The 13659-nt window shown below is 27.3% G+C and overlaps 1 protein-coding gene and 1 long non-coding RNA gene across 2 annotated transcripts; one reads left to right on the forward strand and one right to left on the reverse strand.

Moving 5' to 3' along the window:
- The first annotated feature begins 1081 nt into the window (after positions 1-1081).
- Positions 1082-10658, forward strand: LOC113796480 (uncharacterized). The gene is made up of 10 exons (XM_027346765.2): positions 1082-1964; positions 4122-4237; positions 4794-4839; positions 7384-7484; positions 7767-7886; positions 8022-8172; positions 8264-8607; positions 8686-8827; positions 8898-9848; positions 9920-10658. Exons 1-10 carry the CDS (start codon positions 1697-1699, stop codon positions 10093-10095), a joined length of 2415 nt encoding a protein of 804 aa, XP_027202566.2. The 5' UTR covers positions 1082-1696; the 3' UTR covers positions 10096-10658.
- Positions 10659-11509: 851 nt separating this feature from the next.
- LOC142644881 (uncharacterized) lies at positions 11510-12405 on the reverse strand. Its single transcript, XR_012846062.1, has 2 exons — positions 12004-12405; positions 11510-11939 (listed from the first exon to the last, which is right to left on the reverse strand). It is a non-coding gene; the product is annotated as an uncharacterized LOC142644881 (long non-coding RNA).
- Positions 12406-13659: the final 1254 nt, after the last annotated feature.

Below are 13659 nucleotides of genomic sequence, written 5' to 3' on the forward strand. Positions count from 1 at the left end.
ATTAAGATAATGATGATAGAATTGAGCATCATTAACATCAAAACTAATGGGAAGGAAAGGAAAAAACATCATGTGTAAATACATAATATTTATATTTACAAATTGAAATTTTCCCTTTTTTTTTGTTTGTTGTTAATGATGGATTTGAACAACCAATCTCTTTGTGTGTGTGCGTTTAATCAAAATTGCTGATGTTGTCGAAATTTTAATGAAAAAAAAAATTCCCAAAAATTTTCCATCATCATAAACAAAGGGAAAAACTTGAAAAATATCCAAAAACAAAAAAAACATTTACGTAATCAAATTATGATCATCAGAGTTGTTGCTGTAAAACATTTAGCATGTTTATTTCGCAATGATAACCTTTTTTATTTATTTAAAATTGAACCATAATCAACAACAATAGAAAGATGGAACCCTGAAAAATTAAAAAACAAAGACAAAACAAATGTCAAAGTATCATGATGATAGCCATTGATCCCATTGATCTATTCAATTCTATACAAAAAAAAACTAATCAATCAACCAAATAAAATCGATCAATCATTTTATTATCAAGTTCAATAACGAAACAAAAAAAATACCTATCCAATAATCATTATCAGTATCGTTATTGCTAATACTTTTCATTTTTCATTGTTTGCAATGTTTTTATTTACTTTTACTTTTTTTTCTCATTATTTCAATATAGAGATTCATTATGATTATCAATTAATTATCCTTCGCTTTCTTTCATTGTTCAATGCTGGAAACAAAACGAAACAAAGCAACGAAAAAAACTTTATACAAACTTCTCACGCAATTTGTCAACTGAAAAATGTAAAAAACGCATCGAAATAAATCAAGTGATCAGAAAAATGACAAAATCCTTTCACAATCTGATAATCATCATTATCATTCAGTTCAGGATGAACTATGAAAAAATATGAAATTTATTCATTTTGTACGAATGTGAGTGAGCATAAGTTTTTGTTTGTTTGTTTGTTTGGTTTAATAAAAAAGAAACCCTTCATCTCGGAATTCATTTTGAAAATGTTTTTTTTGTTATTGGTGCAACGATGAAATGAAATAATTCAACCAACCAAAAAAAAAAAAAAAAAAAAAAAGAATGAAAAACAACAACAACAATGACAATGTGAAAAGGATAAAACGGAAAAAACAACCAACCAATTCAATTCAACCATTTTAATTTGAAAGTCATCATCAAAATTCATTACCATTTTTTTAATCATGTTGAAGAATTGAATTGAATTTGATTCTGTTTTTGTTTGTTTTTTGTTTTCATTTCATTTCATTTCACCGTATTCGCCACACGTAAACGGTTTTTCTGTGTTTTGATTGTTTCAATTCTTTTTTCAAAGAAAAGAATTATTATTTTTGTTCAGAAAAAATCTACTAATCCGAAAGTGTTTGATTATTTGCCCGAAAACATAGATTCAATTCATAGAATTTCTGTGATTCAATTCGTTCTGTTTATTTTCAAAAAAACAAACAGCAAATCTTTTAAGTGGTAAATTAAAAGAAAAAATGTTTGCACAACTTATGTGTTTTGATGGTGTTTAAATAAATTTTTTTGGTTTTCAAACTTGACACTTTTTTCCCCTCGTTGAATCCAAAAAAACGTAACATAATATTTTTGTTTGTTCAATCAACCAACCAACAGAGAGATAGAGAAAGATAGAAAAATTTGTTGAAAATGGAAATTTATTCAACACATAATCGTTTTGGTGAAACACCATCATCACAAACAACATTAACAATACCGGCTTCAAATGATCAACAACAAAATAATCAAACAACATCATCATCATCGGCACCATCATCACCAACAAAATCACCAATTGGATTTCAAGATTTTATTAATAAAGATGGTGGTACAAGTGGTGGTGGTGGAAAACGTACGGTAAAATTTCCTGAAGATCATTCTATTGTTACCGGTTATCATGAAGCACCAGATCCATTTGGTAAGAATATTTTTAATTTTTCCCGTTAATTTCCCCGGAAAATTTTCAATTTTTTAAAAAATTTCCGGAAATATTTCCATCCTTATTATTAATCCCTTGATGATTATTCATTAATAGATTCATTTATTGGATAATGTTTTGATAATGCACTTTAGACATAATAAGTATGTGCCTTTTGTGTTTGTTTTAACATTCGGAAAAGAAAATTCTGTTAACTCCGGTAACAGAATTTATCTCTAAATTGCAAATTGTTAACAAACGAAACAAGCAATCAAGAAAACAACGAAACAAAAAATGTCTCCCTCTCTATATATGAAAAAAAGGAACATCATTATAATGGAAACTCTCGACAAACAAACAATGTTGATAATAATAATGATGACCGAATTGAGAGAAAATATGAAACAAAAAAAGACCCCAAAGCATATAAATTACTTTAGGGAAAAAAACAACAGCAACAACCAACCGAATAACAAAAAGACATTATCATATTCTATGACCGAATTTTCTTTTTTGTTTCAAACATTAGAAGTAGAAGCAGAATTCAGAAACAAACACCATAGACATCATCATCTTCTTTATTTTAAAGAAAAAAAAAGAAACAGAAAAAAAAACAGTTAAGGAAGATATTCGGGAAGAAAATTCTTTTTTTGGATACCAAGTATCTTTGGTATGCCATGGTTGCTGTTGTTGTTCCCGAAACAAAAAAAATCCAAACCAAGTCGAAATAGTGTTGTTTCGTTGTTTGCAAATTTTCTCCTTTTCTTCTTCTCTTTCTTCACTAAAAAAATTCATTTACGTCATTTATTTTTCCGTTTGTCATGGCAAGGAAGAAAAATTTCACAACAACAACAACAACAACAACAGAATGAAAATTTATCCCGAACCAAACAAAAAAAAATGATAATGAAAAATTTCAACAGCTTGAATGAATGAATGAAGATAGTGTGTGTGTGTTCGGGCGTGAATGGAAAATCGTTCTTTCGTTTTTCGTTTTTTGGAACATAAATATTAATCAAAAAAAAAGTAAAAATAACTTAATAATACAAAATTTTTACAAAGCTTGCTGTTGTTGGTCATTATCGGATGAATTGGAGTTTTTTTTTGTTTGAAAAATTTGACAGAATTTTTCATTGAATGAAAAATATATTTTTTCTTCCATTCGGACAAATAGTTATACAAAAGTAATAATTCCAATGGATATTTGATGAGATTTTTTGTTGGTTTTGTTTTTTATAATTGGCTAAATTTCATCATTTAAAATTCATTGAGATTTAGCATCGGCTGAATGAATAGATTTTTCAAATTTTTTGAAGAGGAAAACAAATTAACAATTTAACAGAATAATAATATCAATGTGGGAATTTGTAATCGAAAAAAATAGAAAATAGACTTCAAATAAGGATTCTACTGAATTAGCTTTTAGTTTTTCCTGCGAAAAAACTCATGTTAATCACATTACAAAATGTGTTACAAAAAAGACGATAAAAAAAGAAGAGAGATTTGAAGAAAAAACTAACATTAACACATCATTATAAGATTATCATTCGTTTCGAAAATTGAAATTCTTTTTCGAGAAAAGAAAAGAAAAATTTAAATTAAAATTTAATTTACAAAACACATGCACACATACAACAAATAGGCTATTTCTATTTTCATGTGTCGAAAACATTCATTTTTCGGGTTTGATTGAATTTTTTTTTCATTTTCATCATCATCATTATTGATCACACACTTGTCATGTACAGTGTGTAAAGTGAATCGATTTTGTTTCCCATTCACCGTTATTCGATCAATAGATTGTTGATAGAAGTGGAAGAGAAATTCAGACAAGCATCATTTGTTATTGTCATGTTTTTACATTGGAAACAAATGTCCATTTCTTTTGTGTATCATACCATAGTGGTTTTTCCAGATTTCAATGATGAAAAATTTATTCAAATTTATTCCATTTTCAAATTCCTTCAATGTGCTATAATAATAATGATGATGATAAGTCGGAAGGAAATCATTATTATTATGATACTTTTTTTAAACTTGAAACATTTTATTGCCAAAAAGAACCGAATGAGACAACCATTAAATTATGTTTTCTGTAATTGCCAAAATATTTTCTCTTAATAATGATTTTTCATTTTTTTCGTTTTCTCGAAATAGCAACGGCCGATCAAGAAGAAGATGATCAAGATTTGGATTCAATTATTGATGCATTTAAAGATGCATGTGCCAAACAAAATATCGAACCAATACCAAGTGTTTTGGAACAAATCAAGGTAAATATTTTTTTTTTTTTTTTTTTTGTAAATGAAAGAAATTTGCCGGAAAGGAAGCGAAAAAAAAATTTCCCATTAATTTATAATGCCTTTTGGCTATCAATTCAAGTTAATGATGCAAAATTTCTCGATAAATGATGATGATGTAAATTGAATTTTTTTTTGTATAGATATGGTTGAATTAACCAATGAAAAACAAAAATGTAATGAATTTATGAAAAAAGAGACAGAAAAATGCTATAGTTTCATGTCAAAAAGTGATGAGAGAAAAATTCCAGTTTTCTGTCAGGATAATATTCATAAAAATCAATTTTATCTAAATGATTTTATAAATGCAAAAAAAGGATTGTAAAATTCTTTGTAAAAAATCCTTGCAAATTTTTTTTTCTGTTTTGACATTGAAAAAGACATTTTTCATCCATGTAATTTTTGTTTTTTGTTTTTTGTTGTTGTTGGAAAATATCATTAAACTGAGAAAAATTTTCATTTTCTTTCATGCGAAAAAAATTTGAAATAATAATTTTTCATTTTCTCTTTTTTCATTTCATTTCAATAGAATTTCAAATCGATTCGTGTACGGGCACAGGATCTAATTCTTCGTGGTAAGTCAGTAAACACACACACAAAAAAAAATTTGTTTTTCATCCATAAGAAGAACAGAAATTCAATTCCAACAAAATCCGGCAATAAACAAGTTGAATAACAAGAGAAAAAAATATACACACTCAAATAATATATAGAGGTAGTGAATATTGAAAGTTTGTTATTCAAAAAAAAAGTTAAAAGTTTTTATTCAATTTTTTTTTTTTTTTTTGTAATATTGTGAATATCGATAATAAAACCACCACCACCACCACCGCCGATAAAGCAAACATATTTTTAGTTTTTTTTAAAACTTTTTTTTTAATATCTTTCCTTTGCTATGCTATAGAGATAATTTGTGACCACATATAATATGATTAGCGAGAGAAAGATGATGATTACTTTTTTTTGTGAAAAGTTTTTTGTTTGCTTTTTTTAATTAATGAATTTATGGAGAATTTTGGTTCGCGCCTTGTTTTAGGCTCTTTGTTTTAGAGTCTGTCTGGGTGTGCGTCGGTGTGTGTGTGTGTCAACGTATGCTTTACGGTAATTAGTTTCCGTTATCTAATTTGATTTTCATTATGGGATGATGATAAACTTTTTTTGTTTGTTTGTTTTGAGGTTTTTATTTAGAAGAAATTTTACCTTCACAGGCAAAAACAAAACGACAATGATTTTAACATTGAATCAAAAAAATTGAACTTTGCTATCACAAATGAATATCATCAAATATATTTTACACAAGAGAAGATGCATAACTTTTACATTTACAATGTATGTATGTAAACATAAGGAATGAAAATTGAAGAAAAACAAACAAAACAAAACATTAGTTTTGAACAATGTAGTTGCAAATGAAGATAAATGATAATAACCATAAGAAAAATCATCATCATCATTATCATCAATTAATATGAAACTTTTTCTGTTTACAGAATTTCAGAATTCAGAATTTCAGATCCAAATATTATGTTTTTTTCCTTGATCATAATGGTATAACAACAGCAACCGAAATCGATCGATTTGGTTTGGTTAATGATGATTCTCTCTCAATTCTCAATTGTTGTTGTTATTGTTATTCTCGGGAAAAATATATTACCAAAATATTATTTTTTCTTACAGCCAATTTTCCTATTTTTCACCAGAATAATAAATAAATGAATGAAAAAAATCAATAAAGATCCATTTCTTTTATTGATTCACTAAATAACCAAACCATTGAAAAGAAAAAGAAACCACCGCTACTCACTATTCTTATATATACCTTTTTCAAAAAACTTGAATATTATTTTCGGATATTTGCATATTTTTCCTTCAATTCAGTCAAATTTATCGAATTGAATCGACTTTTGAATAAACTTTTTTTTGGGGTGAATGAAGCACAGAAATGAAATGAAAGAAATGTGCAAAAAAAAAGTCCAAAGATATCACACACACACAATTGTGACAATAACATCATCATATGATGGCTTTGAAGCAAAAGAAACTGTGTGTCAAGAATTTTAATATTTGATAAGATCTAACCTAGTTTTATATTTGCCTTCTCGTATGATATTTGCATACATTTTTGTTTGCGTAACCTTATCTAATAGAATAATAGTTTTTCTGTGCCTGATTAGTTATTAGGCCAAAAAGAAACTTGGAATGTTAAATGGAAAAAAAGAGATGTTAAAGACATTGAATTGGTTTACTCTTTCTGATACTTTGATAATGATAATGATCATTGATAAAACTTTATTTAACTTTTTTTTCTTTTCTTTTCTTATTTAATAAAAAAATGTTTCCAAGACACAATAATCAGAAGGAATCTCTTGAAGCACTTGTGCTTAATAAATTGACAGCTTGATGTTTTTTTTGTTGTTGTTACAGTCGATCTAGTTGTTGTTGTTGTTGTTGTTGTTGTTGCTGAAATTTAAATATATTAACATCAGACAACAACAACAACAACAAAATTATTACATCAAACCAATCGACTAACTGACTGACTGACTGACTGACATATGACTTTGTATGCCTATTTTGTCTTGTTTTTTATTCAGTCGCTGTTGTTAAGTTTGAATATTATTATTAAAGTGCTTGTTATACCAAACAAAAAAAAAACATTTCCCAGTTGAATTTTCGATCGTATATTGGCGAAAAGGAGGAAAAAGTTTTTTCACCTATTCTTTCTCTCTCTCTCTCTCTCTTTGTGTATTCTTGACACATATTTCGGGACCAGAACTTGAATTACATTGAGTGTGAACGAGCAAGAGAATAACTTTTTTTTCTCTTGTTTCTATTTCAACATTAAAAAAAAATTTTCATTTTGATGATGATGATTTATGATTCTTGATTCTTGTTTTCAGCAAGCAAGTAGCTTATTACTATTATTATTACACACAACAGTGTCGATAATAGCTTATTATTGATCGGATTTTGTTATTTTTGATATCTTTTTTTGCTTGCTTGATACTTTGTTTCCAACATTTTTTTTGATGAAAATTTATATCATTCATTCATTCATTTTTCTGCTTTTTTCCATTTTTCCCATGTTTGCAAAAAACATTTCGTATTTCTTCTATCAGGACAAAAATTGGATCCACATCAATGTGAAGTATTGGAAGAAATATTTAAACGTGTTCTTTTCCGTTTGATTGATCTTGATTCATGTGATCTTGATTGTGACGTAAGTTCATTTTTTTCTACTTTCGTTTTTTATATTTTTCTACTTCCTTCATATTCACTAAAGATTTAATCCCATACTATACTATACCAGTAGTAATGTAGTAGCGACAGTTGATTACTGATAAGAATTTTCTATTTACTTTTTTTCCATCATCATCATCATCATTTTGATTTCAATGATGAAATTTGACATTTATATTTTTCCTTCGTTTTTCGCTATTCATATATTCGCTATTATGGTGGAAAAACTAATCTTTTTTTCACTGATTCTCCAAAAAAACAGGGTGCTTCGGCTTTATTCGATATGATTGAATTTTATGAATCAGCATCACATTTATCAATTGCAAATAATAAATCTATTGGTATTATTGGTTGGCAAGCATTATGTCGTACATTGAAAAAGGTTTGTTTTCGTTCATTCATTCATTCATTCATTTGGTCGTTCGTTTACTAAAGTCATTATCATCCGAAATTCCGTTTCATTTCCTTTTTTTCCCAAACGAAAACAAACGAAAATATAATATCTACAAAAAAACAGACATCATGTTTACAATATTTAGATTTAAGCAATACTGGTTTAAATGAACAAATATTATTATTTATGGGTCGTACTATACGTGTTGGTTCACATTTAGTAACATTACATTTGGAGAATGCCAATCTTTCTGGTAGACGTTTGGCAATATTGGGTAAATTTTTTTATAATAATTTAAGTTACAAATAGCATTAGTAATGATGATGTTAATGATGTTTTTCTCCCACCACCACAACAAAAAAAAGTATCATCAATAAAATTCAATACAAGTTTACGTGAATTATATTTGGGTGAAAATAAAATCAGTTCAGCTGATTGTGTACAAATTGGTAATCTATTACGTGGAAATAGTATCTTAAATGTATTAGATTTAAGAAATAATTTCATACAAGATACTGGTCTGGATCATATTTGTGAAGGTTTACAACATCAACCATTATCAGCACCATCAACATCAATGTTTAGCCTATTTGATCCATCCAAATCATTATCACCTAATTTAATGTCACAAAATGCTGGTATTTTAATATTAAATTTAAGTAATAATCAATTAACAAATCGTGCTATGAATCGATTATCACAAACATTGGTAAGAATATAATTTAATTTAACCCTTTTTTTTCTTAAATAAATGTTTAATTTTATTTTCAAAAAAAAACCAATAAAGTCACAATGTCGATCATTAATTGGCCTGGATTTATCATATAATTCATTAGGTGATGAAGGTATTTTAATCCTAAAAGAAGGTCTATTACAATCAAAAACATTAAAATATTTAAATTTATCATCAACATTTATCAGTAATGAAGGTATTATTTACATTATCAATTTACTTTTATAAATTACTTACTTAAGTAATTCAAATTTTTTTTTATTCAGGTGCCATAATTATTGCTGATATTTTACGAAATAGTAAAAACCTAACAATAATCGATCTAAGTTTGAATGATATTGATTTGGATGGTGTTATTGCCATACGTGATTCACTTAGATTGAATAATAAACAACATCATTTAACTAGATTAATTTATCAACCACAAAATAATAATCAACATTTACAAAATAATATTAAACAATTATTTGATGAAATTGATAGCTATTTAAATGAACATCATCATTGTCGCCATAATGAACCAATCGATGAATTTGATTCAATTTTAAATGGTTTTTTACGTAGTGATATTTCTGTTTATCAAGAAATTGAAATTGATCTTGATGAAAATAAAGAAAATGAAAATAATAATAATGATAATTTCTATACCTGTGATACAACAACAACAACAGCAACTAATGTTGATGATGATGATAATGATAATGATTCTGGTAGTAAAAAAGCATTTTTATCACGAACATCAAGTCTTGGTTCATGGGAACGACCAGTAAAATCTGGTCGTTTTAGTGTTTCACCAGTTGATAAGGAAAATGATCAAACAAATTCTTCCACATCGAATACAACTTCCATACAAATAAAAATTGAACAAGATCAAAATGAAAATTCAATGTTAAACAATCGACAACAACAACAACAGCCGACAATATTGGAAAATAGTTCAGATGATAATGAAGATGGTTCAGATTTATCTGAACAAGAAACCGATATGTTACCAGAATTACCAACATGTTTTATGAAAAATAAAAATCGTCTATTGCAACCACCATCAACAAAATCAAGATCATTTCGACGAATGAGTTCACCTGCAATATCGGTTGCCGGCCTAGTTAAACCTCCAAAACCTAAACATAATCTTACATTAAAATTATCCGGTAATTTAGAAAGTCTTGATCTCAAAAGTTCATTGCCTTTATCACCAACATTTTTTGCCAAATTTGGTAAGTGTCACAAAAACAAAAGCTAATAAATTGGTTAACCAAGAAATTATCAATTTTCTTTTGTTTATTAGATTTTTCCGATATATCATTATTACGTTTGCCGGCTGATGTTGAAGAAATTGTTTCAAATATTGATTATTCAATAACCGATGATATTATTGAACAATTTGAAAAATTTTATTATGAAAAACCGTCCAAACATACAAAACAACAACAACAACAACAACAACAACAATGCGTATGCTGAATGAAGGAAAAACAAACACATTAATTTTTCAAGAATATCACATTATTCTTCCTATTATTTTGCTTACTTGCTTCCAATTCTCTTCTCTCTCTCTCTCCCGCTCAAAATATTCAATTCTTCTTTTCGTTTTTGATGAGAAAAAATATCGCGTGGGTGTTTCGTTACCCAAAATGGTAATCACTGATAAACAATGTTATATGTGTGTGTGTGTGTGTGATGAATAATATTGGTTTTCTTTCCCGAAAAAAAACATCGCATAATAAGATTGACATATTATATACGACAACACAGAAAAAAATATTTTTCGAAAAACTAATTAAAGTCAGGAGAAATTTTCCATCAATTTTATTCCGGAATTCAGTTATTCATTCATCGGAGAGAGCAAAAAGAGCTCAAAATCAAAATTAATGAGATTCAAAGGAGAGTGAGAGGAAGGAAAGAAAGAAAAATAACCCTCATACACACACACCGAATGAGAAATAGAAGAAGATTAGGTTTATTTGTTTGTCGTTATTATGTAATGTAATGTAATGTCTTTCAGCACAGCACACAAACAACAACAAAAGATGGATGGATTGATTATAAGAATAATGAAAAAATAAAATTATGATTACCATAGGGAGTGAGAGAGAGGAGAAAACGTAAAGAGAATTACAAAAAAACATGAATATAATTTACATGATAATAATGATGATGTTGTTGTTGTTAGTAATCATCATCAACAACAATTTTTCCATTTTCCCGAATCATCTTTTTAACAAAAATAATCCATTCGTCAAGAATCTTACACACAAACACACACACATCGCTATTATAATAAGAATATTTTTATCGTCGTCGTTGTTGTTTTTTTTTCACTGTGAAAAAAAGAAAATTTAGTTTTTAAAAAAATTTTAATCACTGTTTACACAATTTTTATTATTTGATTGATTGATTGATTGATATTGTTGTTGTTGTCGATGTAACACACTGAATTTTAACTTACTTATCGTTTTTTTTCTTCCTGTTCTTCTTCTTCTTCTTCTTTGAAAACAACATTGTATAATTTTGTTGACTAAATTAAATCAAAATAAAAGAAAAAAATTTTATTTCAAAAAAAAGAAAAGAAAATGAAAATTGAATTGAACGCCATCTTTCGATTAAAAAGATAAAAATTGAAAAATGTTGTTTTTGGAATTTTTTTTTGTCACATAGATGGCGTTTGTTTTTAATTGTTTCAATTGAATTTGAATTTAATAAACAAAAACCCCTATTCCATAAAATTATAGGGGGGAAAAAATAAATAAAAATAAAAATAACAAAATTCAAAGATTATTATAAATGAAAAAAACAAATTTCAAAAAATGATCAAAATTATTAGAGTTACAAAAATATGTACAATCATCGGAATTTATCAAATTATAAAAATTAAATCTCTCATATGCAAAACGATTACAATTGTTAATTAGGTGCAGTGATGATTGAACTTGACAAGAACAAAAATTGCAAACGGAAGAATTTGAAATACGGAAACGCGAAAGATATTGATTAAATTTTCCATGATTCGTTAAAAATTGAGTAATGATAAAACCTGGTATCAAACAAGAATCCAATCGATGTTGAATAGTAGGAAAAAATTTCTTAGTACACGAGCCATTAGTTGTTGTAGTCCAATTCTGTTGCCAATTGTTAATCATTAAGGATTTTAAATTACGATGCGCGAAAGACAGAGGAAGAAGATCGAAAGAAACATCCATCAAAAGAGTAGCTTGCTTGGCGTAAAAATCAGCTAAATCATTACCGAAGCAACCATTATGAGCCTTTATCCACTTTATGCAAATGCGACCGGTATAATCAGCAACCATCTTAAAAATAAGTTGTACCAAAAAATTAGTAGAATGAAAGTTACAGATAGATTGGATAGCAGACTTGGAATCGGAAAGAATAACTGCATCCGAGACGCCATTCTCGATGACCCAGGATATAGCATTGCAAATTCCGAAAAGTTCAGCTTGATACACTGAACAATTACTATTTAAACGATAGGTCAATACCAAAAGAGGAGAACGTTTTTCATCATTAGCAAAAATAACGACCGCGGAACCAACTTCATCATTAATTTTCGATCCATCTGTATATATGGTATAACCAGAACTATTACGATCATTATCAAAGACGTCGGATCCACAAAAATCAAATAAGATATTAAATTTAGCAGGATGAACAGTAACAGAATAATCAACCGGCAACTGATAAATATGTTCTGAAGAAAGACCATGTTTGATAGCAAAAATTTTAGTAAAATAAAGAATCTTCAGATCAATAGGTGGAATATTATATTTTTTTTTTTTTTTTTTTTTTTTTTTTTTTTTTTTTTTTTTTTCTGAAAAAATTGTTTCAATTAAATTGAATGGAAGAATATTCTCGAGATTTTCATTGACATTTGATTTTGTTTTTCTTTGGATAAATTTCAATGAAAAACTAATGAAAAAAAAAACATCTGGCCAATTTTTTGAAATGTAAATTTTATTTCATTATTGTTAAAAAAATCAAAAAAAAACCTTGACAAAAATGAAATGAAATAAAATAAAATTTCTCTCTTTTTTGAAGAAACAAAAATATCCGGAACTCGACCAAAAATCATCATTAGTATCATTGTTTTTTTTTTTTTTTTTTTTTTTTTTTGTTCAAATGCAATTAAATTTACCTGTACACACGCCTTATTCATATTCATATTCTTAATTTCGTAGAAACAATCCAACAAAAAAGGCTTCTGTATATTGGTTGATTGTTTGAATATAGCAAAATCATCAAACAAACAGCACCTGTTTTTTATTGTATCGATTTTTTTTCTCCATTTCCACTAGACCAAAATGATATCAACAACAACAATAATGATGTTTTTTTTAAAAAACAACAACAAAATGAAATGAGGATGCTTCAGAATAATGAATGAATGAAGAAAAACTGCAGCAATCATCGAATAGACGTTGTCAAATCTGAATTTTCAATCGAAAATCAATCAGGCTAATTGAATTCAAAATTGTTTTTCAAACGAAAAAGGACAAAAAAACAAAAACAACAAAACAATTGTATCATGTCGAATGTTTTTCAGTATTGATTGAATCCTTGGATAAATTTTTACCTGTCTGCTTGTTGATGATGTTTTCAATTTCCAATTTGCTGCCATTAATTATGCCAAACAAACAAACAAACAAAAAAACAAGGTTCAAGTTCTCTAATTTCATTTCCATTCAATCAATTTTTTGTTGTTGATGTTGTTTCTGTTCATTCATTAATTCAAACATCCAGGTTAATTGATAAGATTTTACAATCTAAGAATTACAATATCTCTTTGAATATAGATTAAGAATGTTAATGATCAGGATTCAGCAAAAAAAAAAAGAAAAGAAATCAGGTCTATTTTGTCAAAATAGTTTTTTTTCCTGTCTTGTCATTTGTTTCACATCTTAATCATCACTATCATCATCCTCATCAGATTTTTTTTCGATTAAATTTTTAATTAAATTAAATTAATTAAAATTTTTTCTGCAATCAGGTTTTCCGCTTCAAATCATGATGATG

Source organism: Dermatophagoides pteronyssinus, unplaced genomic scaffold (assembly GCF_027571235.1).
Source record: "Dermatophagoides pteronyssinus isolate colony J.1.1.1.1 unplaced genomic scaffold, Derpt_VIB-CSIC_2022.12 sq0001, whole genome shotgun sequence".
Classification (NCBI taxonomy): Eukaryota; Metazoa; Arthropoda; class Arachnida; order Sarcoptiformes; family Pyroglyphidae; genus Dermatophagoides; species Dermatophagoides pteronyssinus.